The sequence below is a fragment of the Henckelia pumila genome, chromosome 1 (assembly GCF_033568475.1).
Source record: "Henckelia pumila isolate YLH828 chromosome 1, ASM3356847v2, whole genome shotgun sequence".
NCBI classification, from domain to species: Eukaryota; Viridiplantae; Streptophyta; class Magnoliopsida; order Lamiales; family Gesneriaceae; genus Henckelia; species Henckelia pumila.
In genome coordinates this window covers 147,254,436-147,279,795 of record NC_133120.1, presented here as the reverse complement: position 1 = coordinate 147,279,795, position 25,360 = coordinate 147,254,436, and the positions used below count along the sequence as shown (strand labels likewise).

Sequence of the window (25,360 nt, the reverse complement as noted above, 5' to 3'; positions counted from 1 at the left end):
AAAGAGTTGTGAACCCACGGCTAGCTGTATCCCTGAATCATTGAGGGTCACACAAGCATCGGTTTCCCTGTTTTCGTTGAGATAATAAATTCAAGGAGTTGAATTAATAACAAATAATAAGTTTGACAGGATCAAACGATAAGATTATAAATGAGTTTATAAGAGCTTATAGAAATTTTAGTGCACTTGCTTAATTTTAATGGAAATGTTCCAAAATTAGCAGTTGTTCTTTAGTTGTTTCGAAAATCAAAATGTGCATCATAATGACAAGCTAGTTAAGGTTGTCACATCGATGATGTTTAATCATCGATTGGAATTATGATGAGAACACTTTAGTGGGTCCATGATTAATGGACTTGTAAGAGTATAAGTTTAACGTGCAAAATAATTAAAGTTTTAAATAAACTTAATTAATTTTATCTTGGTTGGACTTGAATTAAAAGGACCCATAAAACATACATACGAATATATATATATGTATATATATATATATTTATATATATATATATGTAACGTACATCATAATATGTTAATATATTATAATAATATATATATGTGTGTGTGTGCAATATTATATATAGATATAATATATGCAAATATGTGATTTGGTAATGTGAATGTTTGGAATAATATATATACATATATATGTGATATATGATAATAATATAAAATGGTTGATATATTATTACCTTAACATACAAACTTGCTCATTAAGAAAATACAATATATATGTGTATGATTCTCGAAAAAATTACTCTCCAATCTTTGAAAAGAATTCAACCACTTCTCTCTAATTGATGTAGAAATTGGAGTGGTGTTTTCTTGTGTGTTTTATATCTCAACGATAAATTTCTTCATATCTCTCTAGTGTGAGTTTGAAGAGGAACGAACAATCCGATCGTGGACCTGATTTGGATATTTAAGAAAGGTGGTATTCCAGTTGATTGTTTGTAGAAAATTACAACAAGAGCTATCTCCTCTAATCCCAGAATAATTGGTGTCAAGTGAATTATTTAATTCACCAATGGTATTATCTCAAAAAACCCTATGAATGTTGATTCAAACCATAAGAGTGCCCAATCATATTTTGAATGTCAAAATTAAAAAATTAAAACTTTCGCTGCGTCTTGGGCACGAGAAAAACGGTACTCCAACAGGACTCCTGTGAGACAGTGTCTAGATCCGTGAGACGGAACAACCTACGCAAAATATTACCCGGTCCAAGTGTCATCTGGACCCTGTTTTAATCCCGCCTCTCGCCCATCTTTTAATCCCCAATTTTTCATGCTACAATTCCATCGCAATTTGTCGCTACATCTGAGAAATCAATAGGAAACCATGGATTCACACTCGCCGCTCCATCTCCATTCGATAAGTTCAAAGTGAGAAGATTTCTATCTGTCGATCCTCTCTCAAAGGTTTAGTTGATATATGTTTACAACTAATTTTCCAGGTTTTCTTATTTTGGATAGCATATTCTATGTTTAAATTCCCATTTCACTACTAAAATCTTGTGAATCATAAGAGTGAAAGGATTGCTGGGTATTTGAAACATTTATTGGTTTGGTTTGCATTAGCATAGGTTTTTTCGTGTATCAATGATAAAAAAAAATGGATTGCTTGTGTTTCATGAAGTGTCTTAAATTTTATTTCGGAGATGAACTAGAGTTTCTTGAATTTGTGAATTCAATGTATTTTGTGTTTTCTATGTGGGCTTGAGGAAACAAAATTGATACTTTACAGTATCTTATAGATGTGGGCTTGAGGAAGAAGGTATCTTCAATGTATTTTTTGTTTTCTATGCCTAGGGAAAATAAGGATGAATTGGATTTTTATATGGTTCCTAATGGAGTTCTTGTGAATCTTTTTGATGAGGGAAAACATCAGTTCCTTGCTATAGAATCTGATACCTTTAAGGATGAGAAGTATGGCGATGTGAATGGTAATCACCTCGGGGTTGATGTTGGTAGTCTAATTCAATTAAGGTGAGTAATGTTTCATTGTTTCATTTGGAGCTGAAAAGTGGAGAAAATTTGTAGTGATTTTAACGATTGTACTGATTTTAACAATTGAAACATTTAACAATTGTCCTGATTTTATTGGTTAAGTTTGTTGTTTTTGTACTCAAGAGTGAGAATGCATTCAAATAAAATGCATTTATGCATGTATAGGTTTCATGAAGATTGTAATGATTGTACTAATGTGAATGGTAACCACCTTTTACCCATCTTCTAATCCTCAATATGCATGTCGAAGGATTTCTGTGTTGCTTTTGTGCATTTGTAACTTGGAAAATTCTTGGATTGGATGTAATAATGGCTTTTTAATTTGTTTCGCGAGCAGCGAATTGTTCGTGTGGAGAAATTTGGATATGAGGTTTTTGCTTCCTCTAAAATATCCTCCTTGTGTGTCCTAAGATGTGCTGCCTCATACAAGCTTAACAATCCTTGTGCATCCTTGATCCTCCGGCACCCTTGAATTTCTCAAACACATATGCAGTAGCAGAAAACGAAGAGCAACAGTTCTAAGATCGTGGTTATTCCATGTAATGCGAGAATACTTGTAAACTTGGAGCAAGGACTCATCGATTTCTCTTTTGAAATGATACCCTACTTTGACGCGTTGGACTGTGTTGATGATATCTAATATATCATCTAAACAAATTCTTACTAAGTTGCATGTAACTGGAATGACATTTCACACACACATGTTCACTTGAAAATATGAGGTGTATTGTGAAAATTCAGGGGTATTCCTAAGGGTTAAGTGGATTTCACTGAGGCTAGAATTCATTGAATTGTCCATATTTGATTTTGAAATTGTTAGTGTTGTTATTTGTTCTTGCTCGAGGGCGAGCAAGACTTAAGTATGGGAGAATTGATAAGTATATTTTCATGCATCATTTTGTTCTATGTTTTAGTCTGTTTTGCATGCATATGTTATGTGTTATAGTTTATTTTGTGTTATTTCATGCATTTTGTCTACACGTCATTCCATTTGGTTTATTTACAGGAAGCTGGAAGAAAACTTGAAATTTTTGGTAGAAATAACGCGCTCGATCAGGTGTCTTTTTGCCGCTCGAGTGCCTGAAGATAATTTTAATATTGGAGCAGAAAAATTCGCGCTCGATCGAGCACTTTATGCTGCTCGAGCGCGCCTGGAGGTTCAAGAAAAATTATTCGAAAGACTTCACGCTCGAGCGGTTGACTTTATGTCGCTCGAGCGTGATCACGGGAAAAGAAAATTGCGGTACAAGGAGTCTTTGAAAAGAAAACTTGTGGATCTCGGATTTTGAGCTTATAAATAGCAAATATTTATCATTTTTCGGGAGGAGAAACTTTACTTGAAGACTTGGACAGCTAGGGCTCGGGATTGAAGGCGAGCGCACTCAGATTCCTTCTTTTTTGTCTTTTGATTTTTGTTTGTTGTTAAAAAACTTTGTTTGAATCATGTTTTTTATTATGGAGTAGTCGTTTATTTTCGATTAAGGCCGCGAGCTTGGTCCGAAACAATTTTATGTTGAACACGTGGATGGTTATTTAGTAATTTTGATTTATATCAAGTTATTGATTGTTGGATTTATCTTTTGTTCTTGTGAATGATCTGACCAATTATTTACTTGATTGTTGATTGATTCTGAGTCGAAATTAAGATTAGGAATTAATTGTGCTCACTCCAAAAATTGACATATGGTTAAACCGACTAGAAATAGTATTCGGTTTCAGTATACGATTTTAGGTGAAAACTGAATTCTCATAGTTTCTAATGCGTTTGAGTTTTAATAGAATTAATTAGAAATAGTTAATTTGTCAATATTGGAATATGTTTAACAAGTTATAGAAATAGACTGTTGAATAGATTAGGTGAATTCGTCGTGACTTAGATTAAATTTGGATTCTAGATTTTGCCACGTGTTTGCATAATTTGTTCGATATCCGCGTGTGTCTTGATCGATTTACTTTCATTAAATTTAAAATCCAATCTTTGTTTGCGAGTTTGATTTTATTTATTTTATTTGTAATTTAATTGTTAATTTAAAATTTAATTGATGCCATAAATTCCCTCTAATTTGATTAGTCTAGATTAATTGAAAATAATTATATTTTGGTAATCTTCAGTCAGTCTCTATGGGACTATCCGGACTCATTCCGTTTATTATAATTTGACATAGTACACTTGCTAGTATTTACTGAAAAATTCTTTCAAGTTTTTGGCGCCATTGCCGGGGACTGATAGTGATATCAAGATTTTTCTTTCGCTTGAGACTAGATTTTTATTTTATTTTGTTGATTTAATTTTTTGAAATCTGACCGTGTTCTTATTGTTAATTTCAGGTACTTTATTCCCGTTCATGATCCGTACTCGACATTCCAAAGATCTCGTACCGCTTGACTTGGAAATCGAGAGTACACTCCTTCACATACGGAAATCTCAGAAACAGGTAAACTTGGTACTTGAATCAGAATCTGACGAGGACCGTGAAAGTGATACAAAATCAGACATCGAGATGGCAGTCGGAAACAATAATCGTACTGTGTTGGATCTGATTAGGCTTTTTGTCGATGGTTTTGGTTCTAGCATCGTTCACCATGCTGTTGAGGCGAACAACTTTGACCTGAAGCCTGCTATTATTCAAATGATCCAACTTCAAGCAAGATTTGGAGGCGCCACTGTGGAAGACCCCTACGCTCATCTGAAGCGATTCCTTCATATCTGTGGTACATTCAAATTTAACGGGGTGACAGTTGATATAGTGAGACTGCGATTATTTCCCTTCTCTTTGCAAGGGGACGCGACTGAGTGGTTAACAGAACTTCCTGCCAGTTATAACACGACGTGGACGGAACTTGTTCAAGATTTTTTGAACAAGTATTTCCCTCCAACCAAGATGGCACAGCTATTTTCAGACATTATCTCGTTCAGACAGAAAGATGGAGATTTACTACATTTCGCTTGGGTCCGATTTAAAAAGCTGTTGATTATGTGTCCTCAGCATAATCTGACACAGAGCTAGCAGACTCAGACTTTCTACAATGGTGTTGAGCCATCAGTGAGATTGACCGCTTAAATCGGTGTCTACTAGAAAGTATACTAGGTCAATTAATAGTAAAGTGGACAGAGAGTCCAAGTATCGACCCCACAGAGACTGTTGTCAATTCTTAAGATTTTATTATTTTACTTAATCTAGACAAAATAATAGAAAGGAGTATGAATTTAATAAAATAAAAATTTAAAATAATAAATAGTAATGAAATTAACTAGAACTCAATAATAATTCTAATTAAAATAAGCCAACCAAGACACATGCAGTTACCGAACAAATCATGTAACATGTAGTCGCTTTGGGTTTCAGAGTTAATCTAAGATTACAGGAATTTTCTAAATTGTTTAAAGGTCTATTTCTAGAACAATCAAATCTATTCAAATATTGACGGATTAAATTTTCATAATTCTAATCAAATTTGAATGCATTAAATATTTGTGAAAATTCAGTATTCACCTAAAGTGCACACTGAAACCGAATAATATTTCTAGTCAGTTTTACCATGTGTTGATTATTAAAGTGATCAAAATAAATCACTCCTCTGTCGACTTAGGACCAATTAACATTCAAGCAAACAGTTGATCAGGCTATTCACAAGACAAAAATAAATCTAACAATTAATAAAATCAAATTAAATCTTAAAAATCCCAAATAAACATCCAAGTTTTCTACATAGATTTGTCCAGCTCAATCATGCCGTCTTGGTTGAAGAAAATCTAATCAATAATTGAAAACAATAATTCAAAAATAAAAAGAAAAAAGAAGAAAGGAAGAAAGAAAGAATGAAAATAGAAATCTTTTCTCCCAAGCCTCTAGCCGCCTCTTTGTGTTGTGCACGTTCTCTGCGTTCCTGTTAGAAGTCGTTTTTGTGCGTTATTTTGCATGTTTTGTGTTTGGTTTGCATTCGTTTCGTTTACGTTGTGTCTGTTCCTTTCCATTCTTGTTCTATTTTTTTGTTTTATTGTGTTTGTAGTCACTCCTCTGGTTTATTTATTTGTACTGCAGAAAATCACTAGGAAATGCTGATTTATAGTGAGAAGGCGTTGCACGCATGCGTCCGTGAGGAAAGCAAGAGAAGGACTTTATATTTCTGGAAAAAGACAAGGCGCTCGGGCGGCACTTTTCTACCGCCCGCGCGCACTCTCGTTTGAAGAAAAACCCTCGAGGCAGAGCTCAGGTGCTCGGGCGGCACTTTTCTACCGCCCGCGCGCACTTCCGTTTGAAGAAAAACCCTCGAGGCAGAGCTCAGGCGCTCGGGCGGCACTTTTCTACCGCTCGGGCGCCTGCACGTAATTTTGGGAAATATTTTATTTTGGGTAATTGGTTTGACGAGGACTCTTGGGCCATATAAATAGGATTTATTAAACGATTTTGAGGGTTGGACACACGCACAGACACAGGAGGAGGCGGCTCTGAATATTGAAGATTTCTCATCTCCGTTGGGAGTTTTTCTCTTCATCTTTTCTGAATTTTTATGTTAAGCATTGTTTTTAGATTGAATTTTGTAATGAAGTTCAGTAGCTAAACTTTTATTTTGTTGGAATCAAGGGGATCCGAACCCCGAAACACTGTAGTGTGATTGAATCACCGGACGTGTTGAGATTTGATTTATGTTTATAATTGATTTTATCATGTGTTTTTCTCTATGTTGATGATTAGCTACCCTTAACATAGATTCGTAAATTGTGAATTGCTGTCGAGAGATAGGTTCATAATTAGGACGAATGATAGAATCCATGGACTTAAAATATGCATAGAGATATGGTATTTAGTACATGTTGATAGCCATAGACCACCAGGTTGAAAGCTGTAGAATTCATAGAACGCAAAGCAATCGGTCGTGATAAATAATTAGAGAGATTTAATTGTTTCATTGATTTGATTAGTTTGGCATAACCTCGAGAGAGACTGCCAATGTTACAGGGATTTCTGTCAAACTTATGCGCATTAATTAAGTTCCAATCGTCCAGTTCAATTAGGGGGAAGGTGAACCGAAATTCCAACAAAAATATTTTCAAATTGTTATTTCTTTTAGTGGTGCAAATTGGTTTCGTGGTTGTGAAATTTATAATTATTTATATTGAGTTCTTAGTGTTAAATGTTAGATAGAATCCAAAATCAATTTTTTGATACTTTGTGTAGTTAAAAATCAAAGAAACAAATTATTATTGTTTGGTCCTTGAGGACGATACTCGTACTCAGTACATCTTATTATAACTTGAATCGTGCACTTGCGATTATTTCGACTGGAATTGAGAGATTTTTAGAGCAAATTTAAGTGTTAGTATTCCGTCGATCAAGTTTTTGGCGCCGTTGCCGGGGACTATTGAGATTTTAATTTGTTTTATTTGGTTTTTATCTATTACAATTTTAATCACTCTTTTCCATCTGTGAACTGCAGGATTCTCTTGCAGTGCATGCGACACTCATCTGAAGAACTAGTGCCTTTTGATCCAGAAATCGAGAGAACTTTTCACAGAAGAAGAAGAAGGAAACAACAAGAAGAAATAGAAGAAGAACAAGAACAAGAACAACCAGTTTACAGATCCATGATGGATCTCGCCTTACCAAACATCGAAAGTTCTAGACCAAGCATCATCAGGCCAACTGTAGCGGCAAATCACTTTGAGATAAAACCTGCTATTCTTCAAATGATTCAGAACACACATCAATTTGGCGGGACTGTCATTGATGAACCCTTTGTGCACCTCACAAATTTTCTGAAAATTTGTGATACATTCAAGATATAGGGAGTTTCTGATGACGCTATTCATTTGCGTTTATTCCCTTTTTCACTACGAGATAAGGCGAAAGCATGGCTGACAAATTTACCTGCAGGTTCCATCATGACTTGAGATGATCTGGAGAAATATTTCCTCACCAAATACTTTCCACCATCTAAGTCAATGAAACTAAGAACTGACATCACAATTTTTTCCCAAGGAGAACAGGAAACATTTTATGAAGCATGGGAGCGCTACAAAGATCTACTGAGGAGATGCCCACACCACAAATTACCAGACGGTCTTGTGGTACAAACATTTTATTATGGTCTTTCTCACTCTAATCGTACCATGTTAGATGCAGCTGCAGGTGGAAATTTACTGCAAAATCATCAGAGGATGGTTATGAATTAATTGAGGAAATGACATCTAGTAGCTATCACCCTTTATCTGAAAGGAGTGCAGCCCGGAAATCTAATGGGATTCATCAGGTTGATGCATTCACATCAGTGGCCGCTCAACTTGAAGTCATGAACAAGAGAATTGAGGAACTGAGTATAGGAAACTCTGTGATGCGAGTTCAAGAAGTATGGTGTGAAAAATGTGGTGCAGAACATTTCACAAAAGACTGTCAAACATTTTCTCAACCAAAGGGAGTTATGGCAAGTCACATGGGAATCAAAATCGCCCAAGGAATGACCCATTATCGAACTCCTATAATCCAGGGTGGAGATAGCATCCAAATTTCTCGTGGAGTGGACAGAACAATAAGCCATATGAGAATCAGAACTACAGCAGACAACCTCAAGAAGGGAAATCGAGTTTAGAGCAGATGATGCAGCAATTCATATCATCTACTGAAACCCGAATGCAGAATCAAGATGCTTCGATAAAGAATCTGGAGAATCAGATAAGGAAATTGGCCAAAACAATTTCCGGCAGAGATCAGGGTACCTTGCCAAGTGACACGGAGAAGAATCCGAAGGAGCAGGTAAAAGAAATTGAACTGAGGAGTGGGAAGACAGTAGAGCCTGCACCACAGGTCGAGACAGAGCTAGAATTGGCTACATCAACAAGAATTGCAGGTAAGTCATCTATCCCAACACTTTCACCCACTTCACAAGCAAAAATTGTTGTGCCACCACCTTTTCCTGCAGCCCTGAAGAAGGCAAAACTAGATTCTCAGTTTGGAAAATTCCTAGAAGTATTCAAGAAATTGAATATTAATATTCCCTTTGCCGATGCACTGATGCAAATGCCAAGTTATGCAAAGTTCTTGAAAGAGATCCTCTCCAACAAGAGGAAACTGGAGGAGCATGCAATGATTAGTCTGACTGAGAATTGCTCAGCACTGGTGCAAAATAAAATCCCATTAAAGCAAAAAGATCCAGGGAGTTTCTCTATCCCTTGTGTGATTAATGATATTCAATTTCATAAAGCTTTATGTGATTTGGGTGCTAGTATAAATCTAATGCCTTACTCTGTGTTTAGGAAATTGAGCTTGGGAGAACCAAAGTCCACCAGAATGTCGTTACAACTGGCAGACAGGTCCATCAAATATCCACGGGGGATAATCGAGGACGTTCTTGTAAAAGTGGACAAATTCATCTTCCCCGTGGACTTCATGGTGTTAGATATGGAAGAGGATTTGGACATGCCACTCATATTGGGTAGACCCTTCCTGGCGACAGGAAAGGCATTAATAGATGTCTAGAAGGGAGAGTTGCTGTTAAGAGTTGGAGAAGAGAAAATTTCGTTTGACGTTTTTAATGCTTTAAAATTTTCTCAGAATAATGAAGAATGTTTTCAACTGGATGTAGTGGACTCACTATTATTTGATTATGTGCAGGATACTTTTCAGGAACCATTAGAAGCTGCACTTATCTCTGAGTGATATTCATGTTTGTGTTGCATATTTTCATATCATTTCATTGTCGTTTTTGCATGCATTCATTTGTTTTAATTAAGTTTTAGTTTGTATTTCATGCATCATGTCTACATTACGCGCTCCCGTGTTTATTGTATAGGACATATCTTTTTGTCGAGGAAAAGATGGAAAAGCTTTTGCGCGAGAATGAATTACGGAGCATCAATGATCTGAAAATTATATTTAATTTTATAAAATTTCAAATCCGATCTCTACCGTTCAGAATTAATTCAAGATGTTTTAAAGCAAATGTCCAAATTTCAGCTCAATCCGACGGTTAGATTGTGAGATATGATTTTTTGGAAATTGTCGCTCGCTGCAGAATAACACATGCGAAGCTAAGGCGCGCCCTCCCGATTTATAGGCGCGCCCGCGCCGTCCCTGGATGTGAAAAGAAGTGAAAATACGAAGCTAAGGCGCGCCCTCCCGATTTGTAGGCGCGCCCGCACTGCTCTGTGCGAGAAATTGGCTGATTTTTGTAACTTTAAAACACTCGATTTGTCGGACTTTCTTTGACGGGATTCGAGGACATATAAAAGAGATTTAAAAGACACAATAGAAGGGATCAGAGGGAATGACGCAGACTTGGACGGCCGAAGACAGAGAGAAATCTTCTGGCGGCTTGGTTCTTTCTTTCTTGTTCTTAGATTTTAATCTTTTAGTTTTTGTTCTTGGTTGAAGGAAGACGAAACCCTTGATTTTATTTAATTTGTGAGATTCAGTTTGTATTTGTTTAATTCAAATTGCGTATCAAGAGTTATTCTGAATTGATTGCCATGCTTGTGTGTGAGATTATAGGCCTGTGATTTCTATACAATCTACTGTTAAATTGGAATTCAAATCCGTAATTGTTTGAAACCTCTGATTTGTGAAGCAACTACAATTAATAATCGTCCGCTTCTGAGATTAGGAATTGTAGGGATAACAATTGAATAGGCTAAATTCATCCGCTTGTGTATGGGTTGTCTAGATTTATCAGTTTTACTAGTTTGAATGCTGCCGTGGGTTTAAATCTGATCGCTTGTATTGGGTTAATTCATTGGTAAGGGTTAATTTAGAACGCTTGTGTCTAGTTAACTAAAATTAAGGTGAAACAGGAATTAAATTTCCAATGGTGAATATTCAATAAGAATTAATTATTTTTAGAGAATAGATGATCAAATGAATAATTTCAAGGGTGGAGTCGACTGATACCAAGACTTGTTTTTAAGTATTTTATTTTGTTTTAAATTGTTAGTAGTTATTTTTTAAAATCCAAATCCCTTTTTTTTTTATTTAATTTCAGTAATTTTAAGAACACAGATAAATTTCACTTTCCTTGTGGGAACGATCCCTACTCTCGCTACTACATGTTTAATTGTTTAATCTGAGTTGGGTTAATTTGGGCGTGACACGACTAAGCGCTACCAAATTTTGGCGCCGTTGCCGGGGAAAGGCATTTAATTTATTTGTGTTTTGTTTTTTTTTATATTTATTATTCCTCCTAGTGCTACTCTGGTTTGTTCGTGCGTGCAGGTGAATCTTTGGAGGAAGAAGAATTTCCATACGACTCAGAGATAGAAAGAATTTTGCTTGGGCGAAGGAGGATTATTGCGGTGTAATACTTCGAGATGTTAAATCAACAAGTATTCCCAAGTTTTATCCAGCAACACAGAGAGCCTTTCTACGCAGCATGGAAGAGATTCAATGATTTAGCAACCATCATCCGGTATCGTGATTTTTCTAACTATTCTCTCCTAACATATTTTCTTGGTGTTTTGGATGCAGTGACAAGAAGATAGGTAATTGATGGAGCTTTCACAGCCGGTATTTCAATTTTTTGCCGAGATTATGAGACCATTAGATACCTGATGGATGATATGGCAGAATTTGACTATTACCAGTATTCACACTTTCAATACCCAGATTTTACAGACCAACCATTCGAGCTTCAACAGGAGGTGGGAAGTTGTGATCAAGGGGTCTTACATCCGCTGGAGGATATAATGAGCAAGCTTGTGGCATCGACTGAGAAAACTATAAAAGATATGAAGAAGTCTAGATGCGACCTTGCGGAGCACATAGAGAATCTCAAGAGGTCAATTCTCCAGGGACACAGCGAACAGGAGGTGAAGCAAGATACTCAAGCAGTGACCAACCCAATTTGGTTTGATGATGATGACTCAGAGAACCAGGATTGGGAGTGCGAATCAATTCCTGCTGAAGATTTAGAGGTGCTTGAGTCTTCTCTTCTTATTGACCCTCAGCCGGAAGATGTACTGGAAGAAATATTGGTTGATGGAAATATGTCAGAAAAGTGTGAGGATGACGCGGTTCAAGAATCTATCGATAGGAGCTCATCGATAGTATTATCATACACACATCCCCAATATCCTGTCCTTCCATCAGTACCTGTTTCAAAGGATTTTGGCTTCCGAGATCCAGTAGAGATATTCTCTTCCCATGTTTACCAGCTTCAGAGTGTTGTTGAGGTGACGAGCTTAATCTGTTTACATCTAGCCAAGCTTGAGGGCATATGGAACCAAGACCCATTTGTGGTGTCATATGACACTTACTTTGGGCGTCAGCCGCTCTTTGAGCAGTGCTTCTGAGAGTCAAGCCGACGACTGAAAATCAAGCGCTGGCTGGGAGGCAACCCAGTGTATTTTTCCTTTATTTCGTTTTTGTTTGTTTTGTTTTTTGTTTTATTTTCTTTGTTTGTCAGAACCTAGCCGCCCCATCTGCAGTCCAAAGTTTCAATAGGAATCTTCCGTTATTCAGCCAGATATCAAAGAGGGAAATGTCAACACTTAAACCAGGGGAGTATTGTTTTGTTTTGTTTTTTTTCGCTTTCATTTTCATCTTGTGTTTGCATTTGTGTTGTTAGTGCTAGAGCATTGAGGGCAATGCTTTGGTTAAGTGTGGGGGGAGTTTCATTCGTTGTTTGTCATTTTGTTCTACATTTGTTTTGTTGTGTATTTGCATATAGTTCGTTCCGTATCATTTGTTAATTTGTTAGTATTTGTCGTGTTACATAAGTAGGATGGAAATTGATAGCCTATGAAGAGATTGTGAGAAAATGTTTTTTTTTTGTGAAAATTTGCTCTTGATTGGATATGAGAAACTTGAGGTTGAGTTGTGAATAATCTTTTGCACACATGTTTGACCAGTGAACTGTAATGATGTATTAGACGAGTTGGTGTCTGTTGGACCATTGCACGGCAATAGGTGTCTGTGAAACTTGATAGTTTCTTGAACCTTGATGATTTTTTTTATGTGACACCTATGATCTATTGGCCCAATCTCTTTAAGGATGCACGCTTGTTTGTATTATCTTGTGATAGATGTCAACGGACAGGTAATATCTCAAACCGAAATGAAATGCCTTTAAATAATATCATTGAGTGTGAGATATTTGATGCATGGGGAATCGACTTCATGGGACCATTTCCAATTTCTATGACAAAAAAAATACATTCTTGTCGCAGTCGATTATGTTTCAAAATGGGTAGAGGTTGAAGCTTATGCGACAAATGATGCACAGGTTGTACTGAAATTTTTGAAGAAAAATATTTTTAATCGGTTTGGTACACCCCGTGCAATCATTAGTGATGGTGGCACTCACTTTTTCAATAAACTTTTTGAAAAACTCTTAAAAAAATATGGTGTCAAGCATAAGGTCTGTAGTGACCCGTATCCATAATTAGCGATTAATGAGTATATTAATCGTGTCATAATGTTGGATTAAGTAAAACGTAATTAAGGAAATTCATAAAGGCTTAACGGAGTCCAGAAATGGATCCAGGACACTCAAAATAGCCGGGAAGGTCCCGAAGGTCCGGAGGGTTCGGAAGCTCCGAACCAAGTCAGAAGGTTCCGAACAGGATTGGAGGATCCGAAGTCAGGATCGGAAGCTCTGTCGGTGAGATCGGACGTTCCGATCAGGACCAGGGCACGTGTCATCGCTGATGTCAGCAAAGTGACATCATGGCTGACGTAATATTGGGCGATCGGACGCTCCGAAGATGGTATCGGAGGTTCCGAACATTGTCTATAAATAGGGGGCCGAGATTTCATTTTCAAGTTCACCTTTCCCTCTCTTCTCTCTGATTCCTAAGCCTTCTAACTCAGATCTAGGGAGATCTAGGCATCCAATGAGGAATCCGGAAGTGGCATAGCGATCCAGGCGTCGTAGCGGAGCTGTGGCCTAGTTTTGAGACAATTGTCATCAGCGGGCTGACGACGGACGCAGGTATAGCTATGGTCTCCTTAAATTATTTAGGAGTATGCAATAGCTTAGTTAAGGCTTTTAGAGCTTAAATAATGATGCATGGATATTTACATTGTAGAGTTGATGATAGGTTGGGAACCTAGAGTAGGATTGCTAGGACTGCCTGTAGTAAGGTACGTAAGTACAGACTGAGATAGCCAGCGGGTTTTGCATGCTTATATGTTGCATTTGTGTGTCATATTATTATGCAGCATGTGCATATCATATTGTGCCTGTCCATCTTGTGAGATGAGCCATGTAGGGCCGCTCAGCCCTGTCTGGACGGGTGATGTCTAGTGCCCAGTGACTGACGGGTCATGGGTGATTAGCATCTGGGGACACAGTCCACGTCCTATAGGAATGAGCAGTGTACACAGGGTTTGCTCCTTGGGTTGTACCATTCATGTCCTAGGCGCCATTACTGAGCAGTTGTATACAGTTATCCCAGATATGGATACCCTATCATTTGCAGGCATCATATTTGTATGTTTTACCCAGTGCTTTCATATTGAGCTTAGAGCTCACGTCCAGTCTTTTCTGTGTATCTGGACACCCCATTTGACGGGGCAGGTGTAGGTGCAGGGTGGAGCACCAGGAGCTTGGATTGGCCAGTGACCAGTGAAGACAACGAGATTAGCTGTAGGTTTTGCCTTTAGGGTTTATTTATTCGATTGGGTTGTATAATCGAATTTATTTATCCGGTTGTATTTTGCCGGTATTCTTTTATTTAAGTTTTCCGCAGCGATTTATTTTAATGCATGCTTAATTATGCCTTATCTCTGATTAGGTAGTGGATCCGGGTAGGGTCGCTACATTTATTGGTATCAGAGCGCATGCATGCAAGAGACTTGGGATATAGTAATGAGACTTTGGGTTATCCATATAGGATTGATTAGACCTTGGAAGAGGTGATGATGCGGCAATTAGTTTGCCCAGAGACTATCATCATCGGCAGGATTTCTGAAGATTTGGCTTATGGGATACCAGCAAGTGCAGACAGGAGTGATGGATCATGTCCGAGTTTTCAAGATTTCTACTCAGGTGGATCCTAGTTTGGGATCAAGTACCGGATGCCAGAGGCAGTGGCAGAGAATTGGATGGGACGCACTTGATGTTTGCATCTGTATCATCCGTACCATGATGACACTACTCTGAAGAATCTCCACTAGTAGTTGGAGAGATTGTCAGATAGACCTTTACCAGGGAATGCCTCGAGTGCCTAAGGCAAGACAAGTTTCGAGCGTAAGGTCATTAAACTCATGCAGAACATAGTTTTGCCGGTATGCTTGTACCGATGTGTTCGGTAGGCATACGGTAAACTTCATGTTCAAAAGCATGATATGAATACAAGAAGAACGCTGATGGTAGATCATGAGCAGAAGGGGTCGACTGACATGCACTGACACAGAGCATAGCTGGTTAGCTATCTCGAGCCATTTCTCCAGAGTTCTTCATAGGAGGACATGTAGAGAGACTTGGTCGGGAGTATGCTTGTATCGATGCGTGTGTCGATTAGAAGCTTCATGCTCAAGAAACGAAGACTAGTACGATGATTTAAATACTGTATTGATGTAGTTGTAAACAATATTTCAGTTGTAATGAATCATCATACTTTGGTTGTATCATTTCAAGTTCGATTGTACATTTCATTGTATTTTGAATACTGTATGTATTACATGAGATTGTAAAAAGAATGTACATAACTTGAAATAAGTGATACATGTTTTATTTATCCAGCAATTCGTGGATGATTGCATGATTGTGCGGAAGTTTGGATTAGGTTTAGTTGATTAGCGTTCAACTATTGCAGCTCATGGGATTTGAGTGGGCCGACTGTGACTGTTTGACTTGTGGTTAGTCTAGGCGTTTTCCTAGGATTGACCTAGTTAGTCAGAAGACTAAGATAATTCCTGCGATGAGTGGACTCGTCTAGAGGCATTAAGGGTATTGTTCGGTTTAGAACGTTGAACTTTGTTCTAGGTTGTTTCCTTGAGAACAGTAGGCTGTCTGACCTTTGTTAGGTTGAGGATTGTGATGATGGGCTTTCATCGGGATACCTGGTCCAATATATGCCGAGAGTTGTGGACTATGACCATGACTAAGACGTGATGGAACGCGACCCTATGCCAGTGTTACTCTAGGAGTCCTTGTACTTCAGAGGGTACCTGGGAGCCTTTGTGCTTCAGGATTGGCGGTGGGAAGGCTACTCAGTCTAGGGATTTGGTAGCAGTCACGACAGGGTATTACCTTGGATTAAGATATCAGGTTTGATATCGATGGTTCGATATCGTCTGGTGTGCCAGAGATATAGTTTGAATATTCTGCTGTAAGAACCAGTCATGGAGGGATTTTCTTGACAAGTGTGTACTCTGAGCAGATAGGTTTTAACCTTTTGATTACTTCTAGACGTATGGATCTAGTAGGTGGACGGATTTCTACTAGCAATGACTAGGGGTTGTCATCAGAGTTGTGGTTAGAATTTCCTTGTGATAGGAATTATCCAAGATACTGGATGGAATGTTGTTTTAAGACTTAGACTCGAATACGAGGACTACTCCATGATGATTGACTTCATCTGTGATAGATTATGTCAGATGCTAAGGATTGTACAGAGCTATCTGAGATGTGAGGGAAGCGTGGCCTATACCCGTGAAGCCTTGGTGGTTGTCCAGGTGGGTTAACATGGTAAGCTACCTTAGTCTTAAATTGTTGCACAATCTTAGCAAGAGATATAATCAGGAGAGTGTTCGAAGATTGTAAGAATCTTGGAGATTCGTTAGTTATGATTTTGAATTTGACGAATCGTGATATTCATCCTGGATGAATGAAGCAAGGATAGTTAGTCCAGTGTTTGCGCTAAGTACTGCCTGATATTTTCAGAGATTGAGTGTAGGATTTTCCATGGGATGGAAATGGGCTTAGCTTATCTTGATGTTTGCCTTGGGTGAACAAGACAACGATTAGTAGTGCTAAGGTGGCACGGGATCTGTGCTAGTGACTACTAGTGGTTATTGGCTAACTCTGTCAGAGTTAGGATGATTAAGTTCAGAATACAAAGCAGCGGTTAGTAGTGCTGAAAAGGCGCAGGACTTGTGCCAAGTAAACTAATTATGTACTGTGATATGACACTGTTTGGAAATGGTTCTTTGTGGCAGCTGAGTCATAGTTATTGACCGAGCCATGTAGGTTGGATGATCAGTGGTGGTCTGATATGATAAGTGCGAGCTTAAGTAGATCGACGAATTCGATTGGTTGAGCCAATCAGGGTTGATCAGGATGTAGCAATTAAGAAATACTTGGGATAGTATTTTGTCGAGTAGTGCTTATGGGATGAGTACTGGATACCATCTCAGAGAATTTGACAATTCGGATGATTTAGGGTCTCTAGGTTACCAGGTACTAATCTACCGAAAGATTATGATTGACTTGTATGGTCGAGTTAGATGTTAACTTGACAGGAGGAACAAGCAAAGGAATTGGTAACTCCCAGGATAGTGCTTTTGTGATGATGTCTTAGTATACCGTTGGGTTGAGATCCAACGAGGAATGTGTACTTGTATGGACATCAGTTGTTTGATTGTGAGGCGTGACATTTGCTGAGACCTAGTTCTCGAGATCCGGCAGGGTGTGTCACAAATTTTCATCGTGTGGTGCTTAAGATCATTGGGATGATCGAGGCAGTCGTAGATCGACTTAGTAGCCAACAATATTATTGTGTGAATTGAAGATTTCGCAAGATAGCGATGAAGCAACTTTGTTCTTTCCAGTAGACAAGCCACATCAGTGCGGACCATTCGTCAAGGATATTGTGCTTTAGCAATGGACGATATTCGGATTTGCGTCGGGTGGAAAGTTACTTCGAGCACAAGTATTTCCCAGGATTGACTAGGGAATCGACGAATTAGATCGTTCGGTGCTGAGACTGATGCGTTCGGCAAGGGAACAATTTGACTATTGAGAATCTGTTGGAATTTAGTTCCAGGATCAGTATGTTCAACCTTGGAAGGTTAGTATGAGTTGATGGTATTATCAGAGACTCTGAGTTGAGTTATACCAGGTGCAATGACTGTCGAGTTTTGAGATGGAATATAAAGTGTTTCCATATGTCTGTGCACTGGGGAATGTCCCAGTTGAGTATATTGGTGGGAGCTTGCCTTAGTTTTGATGAGCGTACAGTGATTGCGAGTATGTATAACTATCAGGAGGGCGTCCATCGATCAAATTCATGAGGTGAATAACCTATGGTTGAGATGATGCAGATCATCAGAGGTGTAATGACTTCTATTGCAGTATATGCGTGGCTTCGCAGGCCAATGGCTAGAAGATGACTTAGTATCATTATTGGCAAGCGACGATGGTTCTCATCAGGACACAGTGCTGAGTTATACTAAGAGACATGAACTGTGATTGGTACTAGACTGGATGGTCTGGGTTCCCAGTGATCGCTTGGGAAGCTCGTTTGCTTTGGTAGAGCATGTGAAGGATGACCAATCTGGAATCAAGTTGATCAGTTATGTTGGAGTATAGCTTGGTGTTAACTAGATTCTCTTGTGGAAAATTTGGGCTTTGTTGTGTCGGAACAGTGTTGGAAATAGTGTTTCCTGACTAGAGGGGTTGAGCACCGAGAACTTTTGGAACCATTAGATGGTTAATTTTGATTAGTGATTCGACGATTGTCGTAAGCCAATCAGGTTATGATTTGTTCTTCGTCAGTCTAAGACTTTTCCTTGAGACGATGATCTCGGTCAAGCGGATGTTTGTATCCTTCATGGTCAGAAAGATCGTGGTCCAAGTGAAAGATGTATCAGTGATACGATACGCTAGCGCTAGGGAAGTTCGACTGTCGACCAGTAGCGCAGTAATCTTCAGTGAAAGAATATTAATACGGTTAAGTATTCATGGAGCTTATAGGGAATTCAATGAGAGTCTGAGTGTGTCGGAAGCTATTTTGACCAGACACTCAAGTAGTGGTCTATCTTACGTTCTCGAGGTATTACCTTAGATTTCGAGGACGAAATCTTTTAAGGGGGGGAGGGGGGGAGAATGTAGTGACCCGTATCCATAATTAGCAATTAATGAGTATATTAATCGTGTAATAATGTTGGATTAAGTAAAACGTAATTAAGAAAATTTCTAAAGGGTTAACGGAGTCCAGAAATGGATCTAGGACACTCAAAATAGCCGGGAAGGTCCCGAAGGTCCGGAGGGTTCGGAAGCTCCGAACCAAGTCAGAAGGTTCCAAACAGGATCGGAGGATCCGAAGTCAGGATCGGAGGCTCCGATCGAGATCGAAAGCTCCGTCGATGAGATCGGACGTTCCGATCGGGACCAGGGCACGTGTCATTGCTGACATCAGCAAAGTGACATCATGACTGACGTAATATTGGGCGATCGGACGCTCCGAATATGGGATCGGAGTTTCCGATCGTGTTTGGACGTTCCGAACCAGGTTCGGAGGCTCCGAACTTCGTCTATAAATAGGGGGCCAAGATTTCATTTTCAAGTGCACCTTTCCCTCTCTTCTCTCTGATTCCTAAGCATTCTAACTCAAATCTAGGGAGATCTAGGCATCCAATGAGGAATCCGGAAGTGGCATAGTGATCCAGGCGTCGTAGCGGAGCTGTGGCCTAGTTTTGAGACAATTGTCATCAGTGGGCTGACGACGGACGCAGGTATAGCTATGGTCTCCTTAAATTATTTAGGAGTATGCAATAGCTTAGTTAAGGCTTTTAGAGTTTAAATAATGATGCATGGATATTTGCATTGTAGAGTTGATGATAGGCTGGGAACCTAGAGTGGGATTGCTAGGACTGCCTGTAGTAAGATACGTAAGTACAGACTGAGATTGCCAGCGGGTTTTGCATGCTTATATGTTGCATTTGTGTGTCATATTATTATGCAGCATGTGCATATCATATTGTGCTTGTCCATCTTGTGAGATGAGCCATGTAGGCCGCTTAGCCCTGTCTGGACGGGTGATGTCTAGTGCCCAGTGACTGACGGGTCATGGGTGATTAGCATCTGGAGACACAGTCCACGTCCTATAGGAATGAGCAGTGTACACAGGGTTTGCTCCCCGGGTTGTACCACTCATGTCCTAGGCGCCATTACTGAGCAGTTGTATACAGTTATCCCAGATATGGATACCCTATCATTTGCATGCACCATATTTGTATGTTTTACCCAGTTCTTTCGTATTGAGCTTAGAGCTCACGTCCAGTCTTTTCTGTGTATCTGGACACCCGATTCGACGGGGCAGGTGTAGGTGCAGGATGGAGCACCAAGAGCTTGGATTGGCCAATGACCAGTGAAGACAGCGAGATTAGCTGTAGGTTTTGCCTTTAGGGTTTATTTATTCGATTGGGTTGTATAATCGAATTTATTTATCCGATTGTATTCTGCCGGTGTGCTTTTATTTAAGTCTTCCGCAGCGATTTATTTTAATGCATGCTTAATTATGCTCTTAACTCTGATTAGGTAGTGGATCCAGGTAGGGTCGCTACAAAGTCTCTACCCCATATCACCCCCAGACCAGTGGCCAAGTGGAAGTGTCCAATCAAGAAATCAAACAGATTTTGGAGAAAAGTGTGAGTACTAATCGGAAAGATTGGGCTCTTCGACTTGATGATGCCTTATGGGCCTATAGGACCGCGTTTAAAACACCTATAGGCACTTCCCCTTATAGACTGTTATTTGGAAAGGCATGCCATTTACCTATTGAGTTAGAACATAGAGCATATTGGGCTACTAAGACCGTAAACTTTGAATTTGCGACTGGAGGTGAAAAGCGATTGTTGGAGCTTAATCAACTGGAGGAATTCCGCGACAGTGCATATGATATGGCGGTTTCGTACAAGGAACGAACCAAGAGAATACATGACAGGCGCATTCGTCAGCGGGAATTCAAGGAAGGAGATGCTGTCTTGCTATTCAACTCCCGGTTGAGGCTGTTTCTCGGGAAACTGAAGCCTAGGTGGTCAGGCCCTTATAAAATCACCAGAGTGTATCCATCGGGGGCCATTGCGATCAAAGATGCCAGAAACGAGTCTTTTACGGTCAATGCTCAAAGGCTTAAGCACTACGTGGGGGGTGGCATTTATTACATGCCGGTCATCACCACATTGACTGACCAAGACTAGTTTGGGGAGGAAGAAAAGTCAAGCTCTCGACTTTAAATTGAAAAATACATTCTACTTTCTCTTTTATTTAATTTTGTTTTTGTTCGTTTTAGTTTTAGTTTTAAAGTTAGAACTTTTTAAGTTAGTTTTTTTTTTCCCGAGTTGAGTACTGTTTGTTTTAAATTTTTTTTTAAAAAAAATTTTTATGCGCTAGGACGGTTGTTTTTCGTCGCCCGGGCGCATCCCTTCTGTTTTCTTGTTTTTTCCAAAAAAGGGGGTGCGCCCGAGCGGCTATTTTCTGCCGCCCAGGCGCATGCCCACTGTCCAGTGTTTAAAAAAAAAATGGGGGGTGCGCCCGAGCGGCTGTTTTCTACCACTCGGGCGCATCGCGCAGACTCAGAAAAAATAAAACCCGATCCCCCTTTCATTCTTTTAAAATTCCCTTTCTAATTCCACTTCCTAACCCTAATCTCTCTCGCCGTCTCTCTCTCTCACTCCATACTTCTCTTTGTTCTCTCCAATTCATAGGTCCATCAATTGATTCTTCAATTTTCGTACACCATGGTGCCAAAGAAACAAAAGATTGCCACTTCTAGGGCTACCCCATCCAACATCATAGATGGGAAATTCATCTCGGAAGAAGCTAAGGCGAGGTATAAGGTGGCCAAATCTAATAGGAATCCAATTGCAGAGAGGGGATTCAATCTCTCTGAAGAACGCACCGCCTCCCTTAGCATCGTGGCTCAAGGATGGACCAAATTTTGCCGACAACCTCTAGCGGCGATTGTCCTCTTGGTACGAGAGTTCTACACCAATGTCGTCGAGCGTACAGATAGAACGGTTTTCGTGCGGGGTGGTGATGAGCAGGGCGGTGCACAAGCAATGGCCGCTCAATGTCGGACGGATTATCAACCGAGAGTTGTACACTTCCATTCGTACTTCCAACATTGCGATATTATTTCCGACCATTGTTTCTGCACTTTGTGTGCGAGCTGGTGTCCCAACCAGGGACGACGAAGAATGGTTGCACCCAATGCAGGAGGTGGATGACACTATTTTGAGGGCGAAAAAGTCGTTCCGACTCAGGGAGTTTACATCTGATGGCCGAGCATGTTCTGGACCCGGTCAATCATCGAGGAATGTGCTTAAGACACCCCTTCTCGATGCACCACGAATGAGACACTGAGAGAAATTTCTGCCTGGGTGCACCACATGGATAAATGCCAGGAGGTGAATGCAGCCCACACCGAATCTACCAATGCCATGATGCGAGGGCTGCTCGCAAATTCTGGGATGGACCCTGCAGCTTATCCAGTTCCACCGCCGTAACTTCCGCCTTTCCCATTCCAATATGCTCCGCCGCTTCGGGATCTGCCCGAAGACCTCGATGGGGAGGATTCTGATTCAGACCAGGGGAGTGATTAGTGCTTTTTGTTTTTATGTTTCTTTTGTGTTTTTAGATTTGGTGGTGTCAAGTAGCATTGGGGACAATGCTCGTCTTTAGTTTGGGGAGGTTGTGTCTTTTGTGTTTTCATTCTGTTTTCATGTTTTTTGTTCATTCGAGTCGTTTGTACTGTTGTTGCAAGTGTTGTGAATGAAACCAAAAAGCCAATGATTTAAAAAAAATAATTTTTTTTTAGTTTTGAATCCATGATCATCTTCTTTGCTTGACAAATAGTTTTGAACTAGTACAACCAAGTCGATGAATAGATCTCTAAACACTCTATGAGGTATATTTGAATCTGAAGTTGAAACATACAAACTTGGATATGATTGAGGCAATTTGTTTGATCTTTGGGCTTAAAATTTTTCGTGAATTATCCTTAGATGCCCAGTTGAGCCTTCACGTTTATATGAAAACGAGAGGTGCATAATCTGAAGCTTGTTTTGGTGTAATCATCGCTTACTACTGATGATTCTCTGTTCTGCACCGATTGAGATCTGTATGAGTTAACTGTGAATTGAAATTTGTCTAGAACAAGTTCAAACATCCTTTGAGGCGCAATACGGGTATACTGTGATTTAGGAGTGATATAGGCAATTTTTTCTGAATTATGTTTGTGCCTTTCAAACCACCCTTGACTTAATGTGTCCCTAGTGCCTAATTTGAGCTTAATAGAAAACGAATGGCATGCGTGAAAACGTGTGGTAAACCCTCATTCGACTTTGTTCAATATCCTATAACTTCTACCCATAGCTTAAACACTCATTCCTACCTTGTGGGGAGTAAATTGAATGTAGTATATTTTTGTTTATGCTCCGAATGCAAAATTGAGATTGGAATGGTGTGTTCAGTACAAAAGAAAGAAAAAAAAAAGTGGTGGAAAAAAAGAAAGAAAAGAATGTTGGCAGAAGGCAAGTGAAAGAAAAGAAAAATTTGGAAATCAATGAATGAGAAGAGGTGCGAATTTGTGAGTCAAAAGGAGTAGACTGTAGAGAATGATCATCATTTACTCCCCCTTTGAATTTTTTTCCTTCATTTGGAGCCATTAACCTAGCCTGGCAATATAAGCCGAATAAGACCTATTGACCGAGTCACAGTCGCCCAATATACTAGTGGAGAGGGGTTATAGGAATTTTGCTGATGGACTGTCGATAGACACGGTTAATGAATGTGGATTCTTGACCAAACACGCACACACTATTTTCGTTGAGTATACTAGTCGTGAGTGTGTGTATCATTGAATGTTTCTAAATCTTGATCCCAGTATAACTGAAAAAGTCCTTATGATCTTAGAATGTGTGAATTGAATTCGGAGTAGAGTATTCCAAAAACAGAGTTGTGAGATTCTTAAGTTTGCAAGCTTTGCTAGTTATTGTTAAATTTTTTTTGTTTTAAAAGGTCAGCATGTTGATATGATTGGATTGGTTATCTGTTGGAAAAAGTTTTGAGGCTTGAGAAGGTTGATTTTACCTACTTGTGTCGTCTTTTTGTTGTTTCTGCATGTTAGAATTGTCACCTATTTTGCTCGAGGGCGAGCAAAAGGTTAGTTTGGGGAGGTTGATAGGAGTCATTTTTGTGCGTTATTTTGCATGTTTTGTATTTTTTTTTCATTCGTTTCGTTTACGTTGTGTCTGTTCCTTGCCATTCTTGTTCTGTTTTTTTGTTTTATTGTGTTTGTAGTCACTCCTATGGTTTATTTATTTGTAAAGCAGAAAATCACTAAGAAATGCTGATTTATAGTGAGAAGGCGTTGCACGCATGCGACCGTGAGGAAAGCAAAAGAAGGACTTTATATTTTTGGAAAAAGACAAGGCGCTCGGGCGGCACTTTTCTACCGCCCGCGCACACTCCCGTTTGAAGAAAAACCCTCGAGGCAGAGCTCAGGCGCTCGGGAGACACTTTTCTACCGCTCGGGCGCCTGCACGTAATTTTGGGAAATATTTTATTTCGGGTAATTGGTTTGACGAGGACTCTTGGGCCATATAAATAGGATTTATTAAACGGTTTTGAGGGTTGGACACACGCACAGACACAGGAGGAGGCGGCTCTGAATATTGAAGATTTCTCATCTCCATTGGGAGTTTTTCTCTTCATCTTTTCTGAATTTTTATGTTAAGCATTGTTTTTAGATTGAATTTTGTAATGACGTTCAGTAGCTAAACTTTTATTTTGTTGGAATCAAGGGGATCCGAACCCCGAAACACTGTAGTGTGATTGAATCACCGGACGTATTGAGATTTGATTTATGTTTATAATTGATTTTATCATGTGTTTTTCTCTATGTTGATGATTAGCTACCCTTAACATATATTCGTAAATTGTGAATTGTTGTCGAGAGATAGGTTCATAATTAGGACGAATGATAGAATCCATGGACTTAAAATATGCATAGAGATATGGTATTTAGTACATGTTGATAGCCATAGACCACCAGGTTGAAAGCTGTAGAATTCATAGAACGCAAAGCAATCGGTCGTGATAAATAATTAGAGAGATTTAATTGCTTCACTGATTTGATTAGTTTGGCATAACCTCGAGAGAGAGTGTCAATGTTACAGGGATTTCTATCAAACTTATGCACATTAATTAAGTTCCAATCGTCCAGTTCAATTAGGGGAAAGGTGAACCGAAATTCCAACAAAAATCTTTTTAAATTGTTATTTCTTTTAGTGGTGCAAATTGGTTTCGTGGTTGTGAAATTTATAATTATTTATATTGAGTTCTTAGTGTTAAATGTTAGATAGAATCCAAAATCAAATTTTCGATACTTTGTGTAGTAAAAAATCAAAGAAACAAATTATTATTGTTTGGTCCCTGAGGACGATACTCGTACTCAGTACATCTTATTATAACTT

At 39.1% G+C, this 25,360-nt stretch overlaps 1 protein-coding gene and 1 non-coding gene across 2 annotated transcripts; one reads left to right on the top strand and one right to left on the bottom strand.

Moving 5' to 3' along the window:
- Positions 1–4,351: 4,351 nt before the first annotated feature.
- LOC140874182 (uncharacterized) lies at positions 4,352–9,481 on the top strand. Its single transcript, XM_073277463.1, has 3 exons — positions 4,352–4,869; positions 8,126–8,429; positions 8,531–9,481. Exons 1-3 carry the CDS (start codon positions 4,352–4,354, stop codon positions 9,479–9,481), a joined length of 1,773 nt encoding a protein of 590 aa, XP_073133564.1.
- Positions 7,954–8,060, bottom strand: LOC140876755 (small nucleolar RNA R71). Its single transcript, XR_012148990.1, has one exon. It is a non-coding gene; the product is annotated as a small nucleolar RNA R71 (small nucleolar RNA).
- Positions 9,482–25,360: the final 15,879 nt, after the last annotated feature.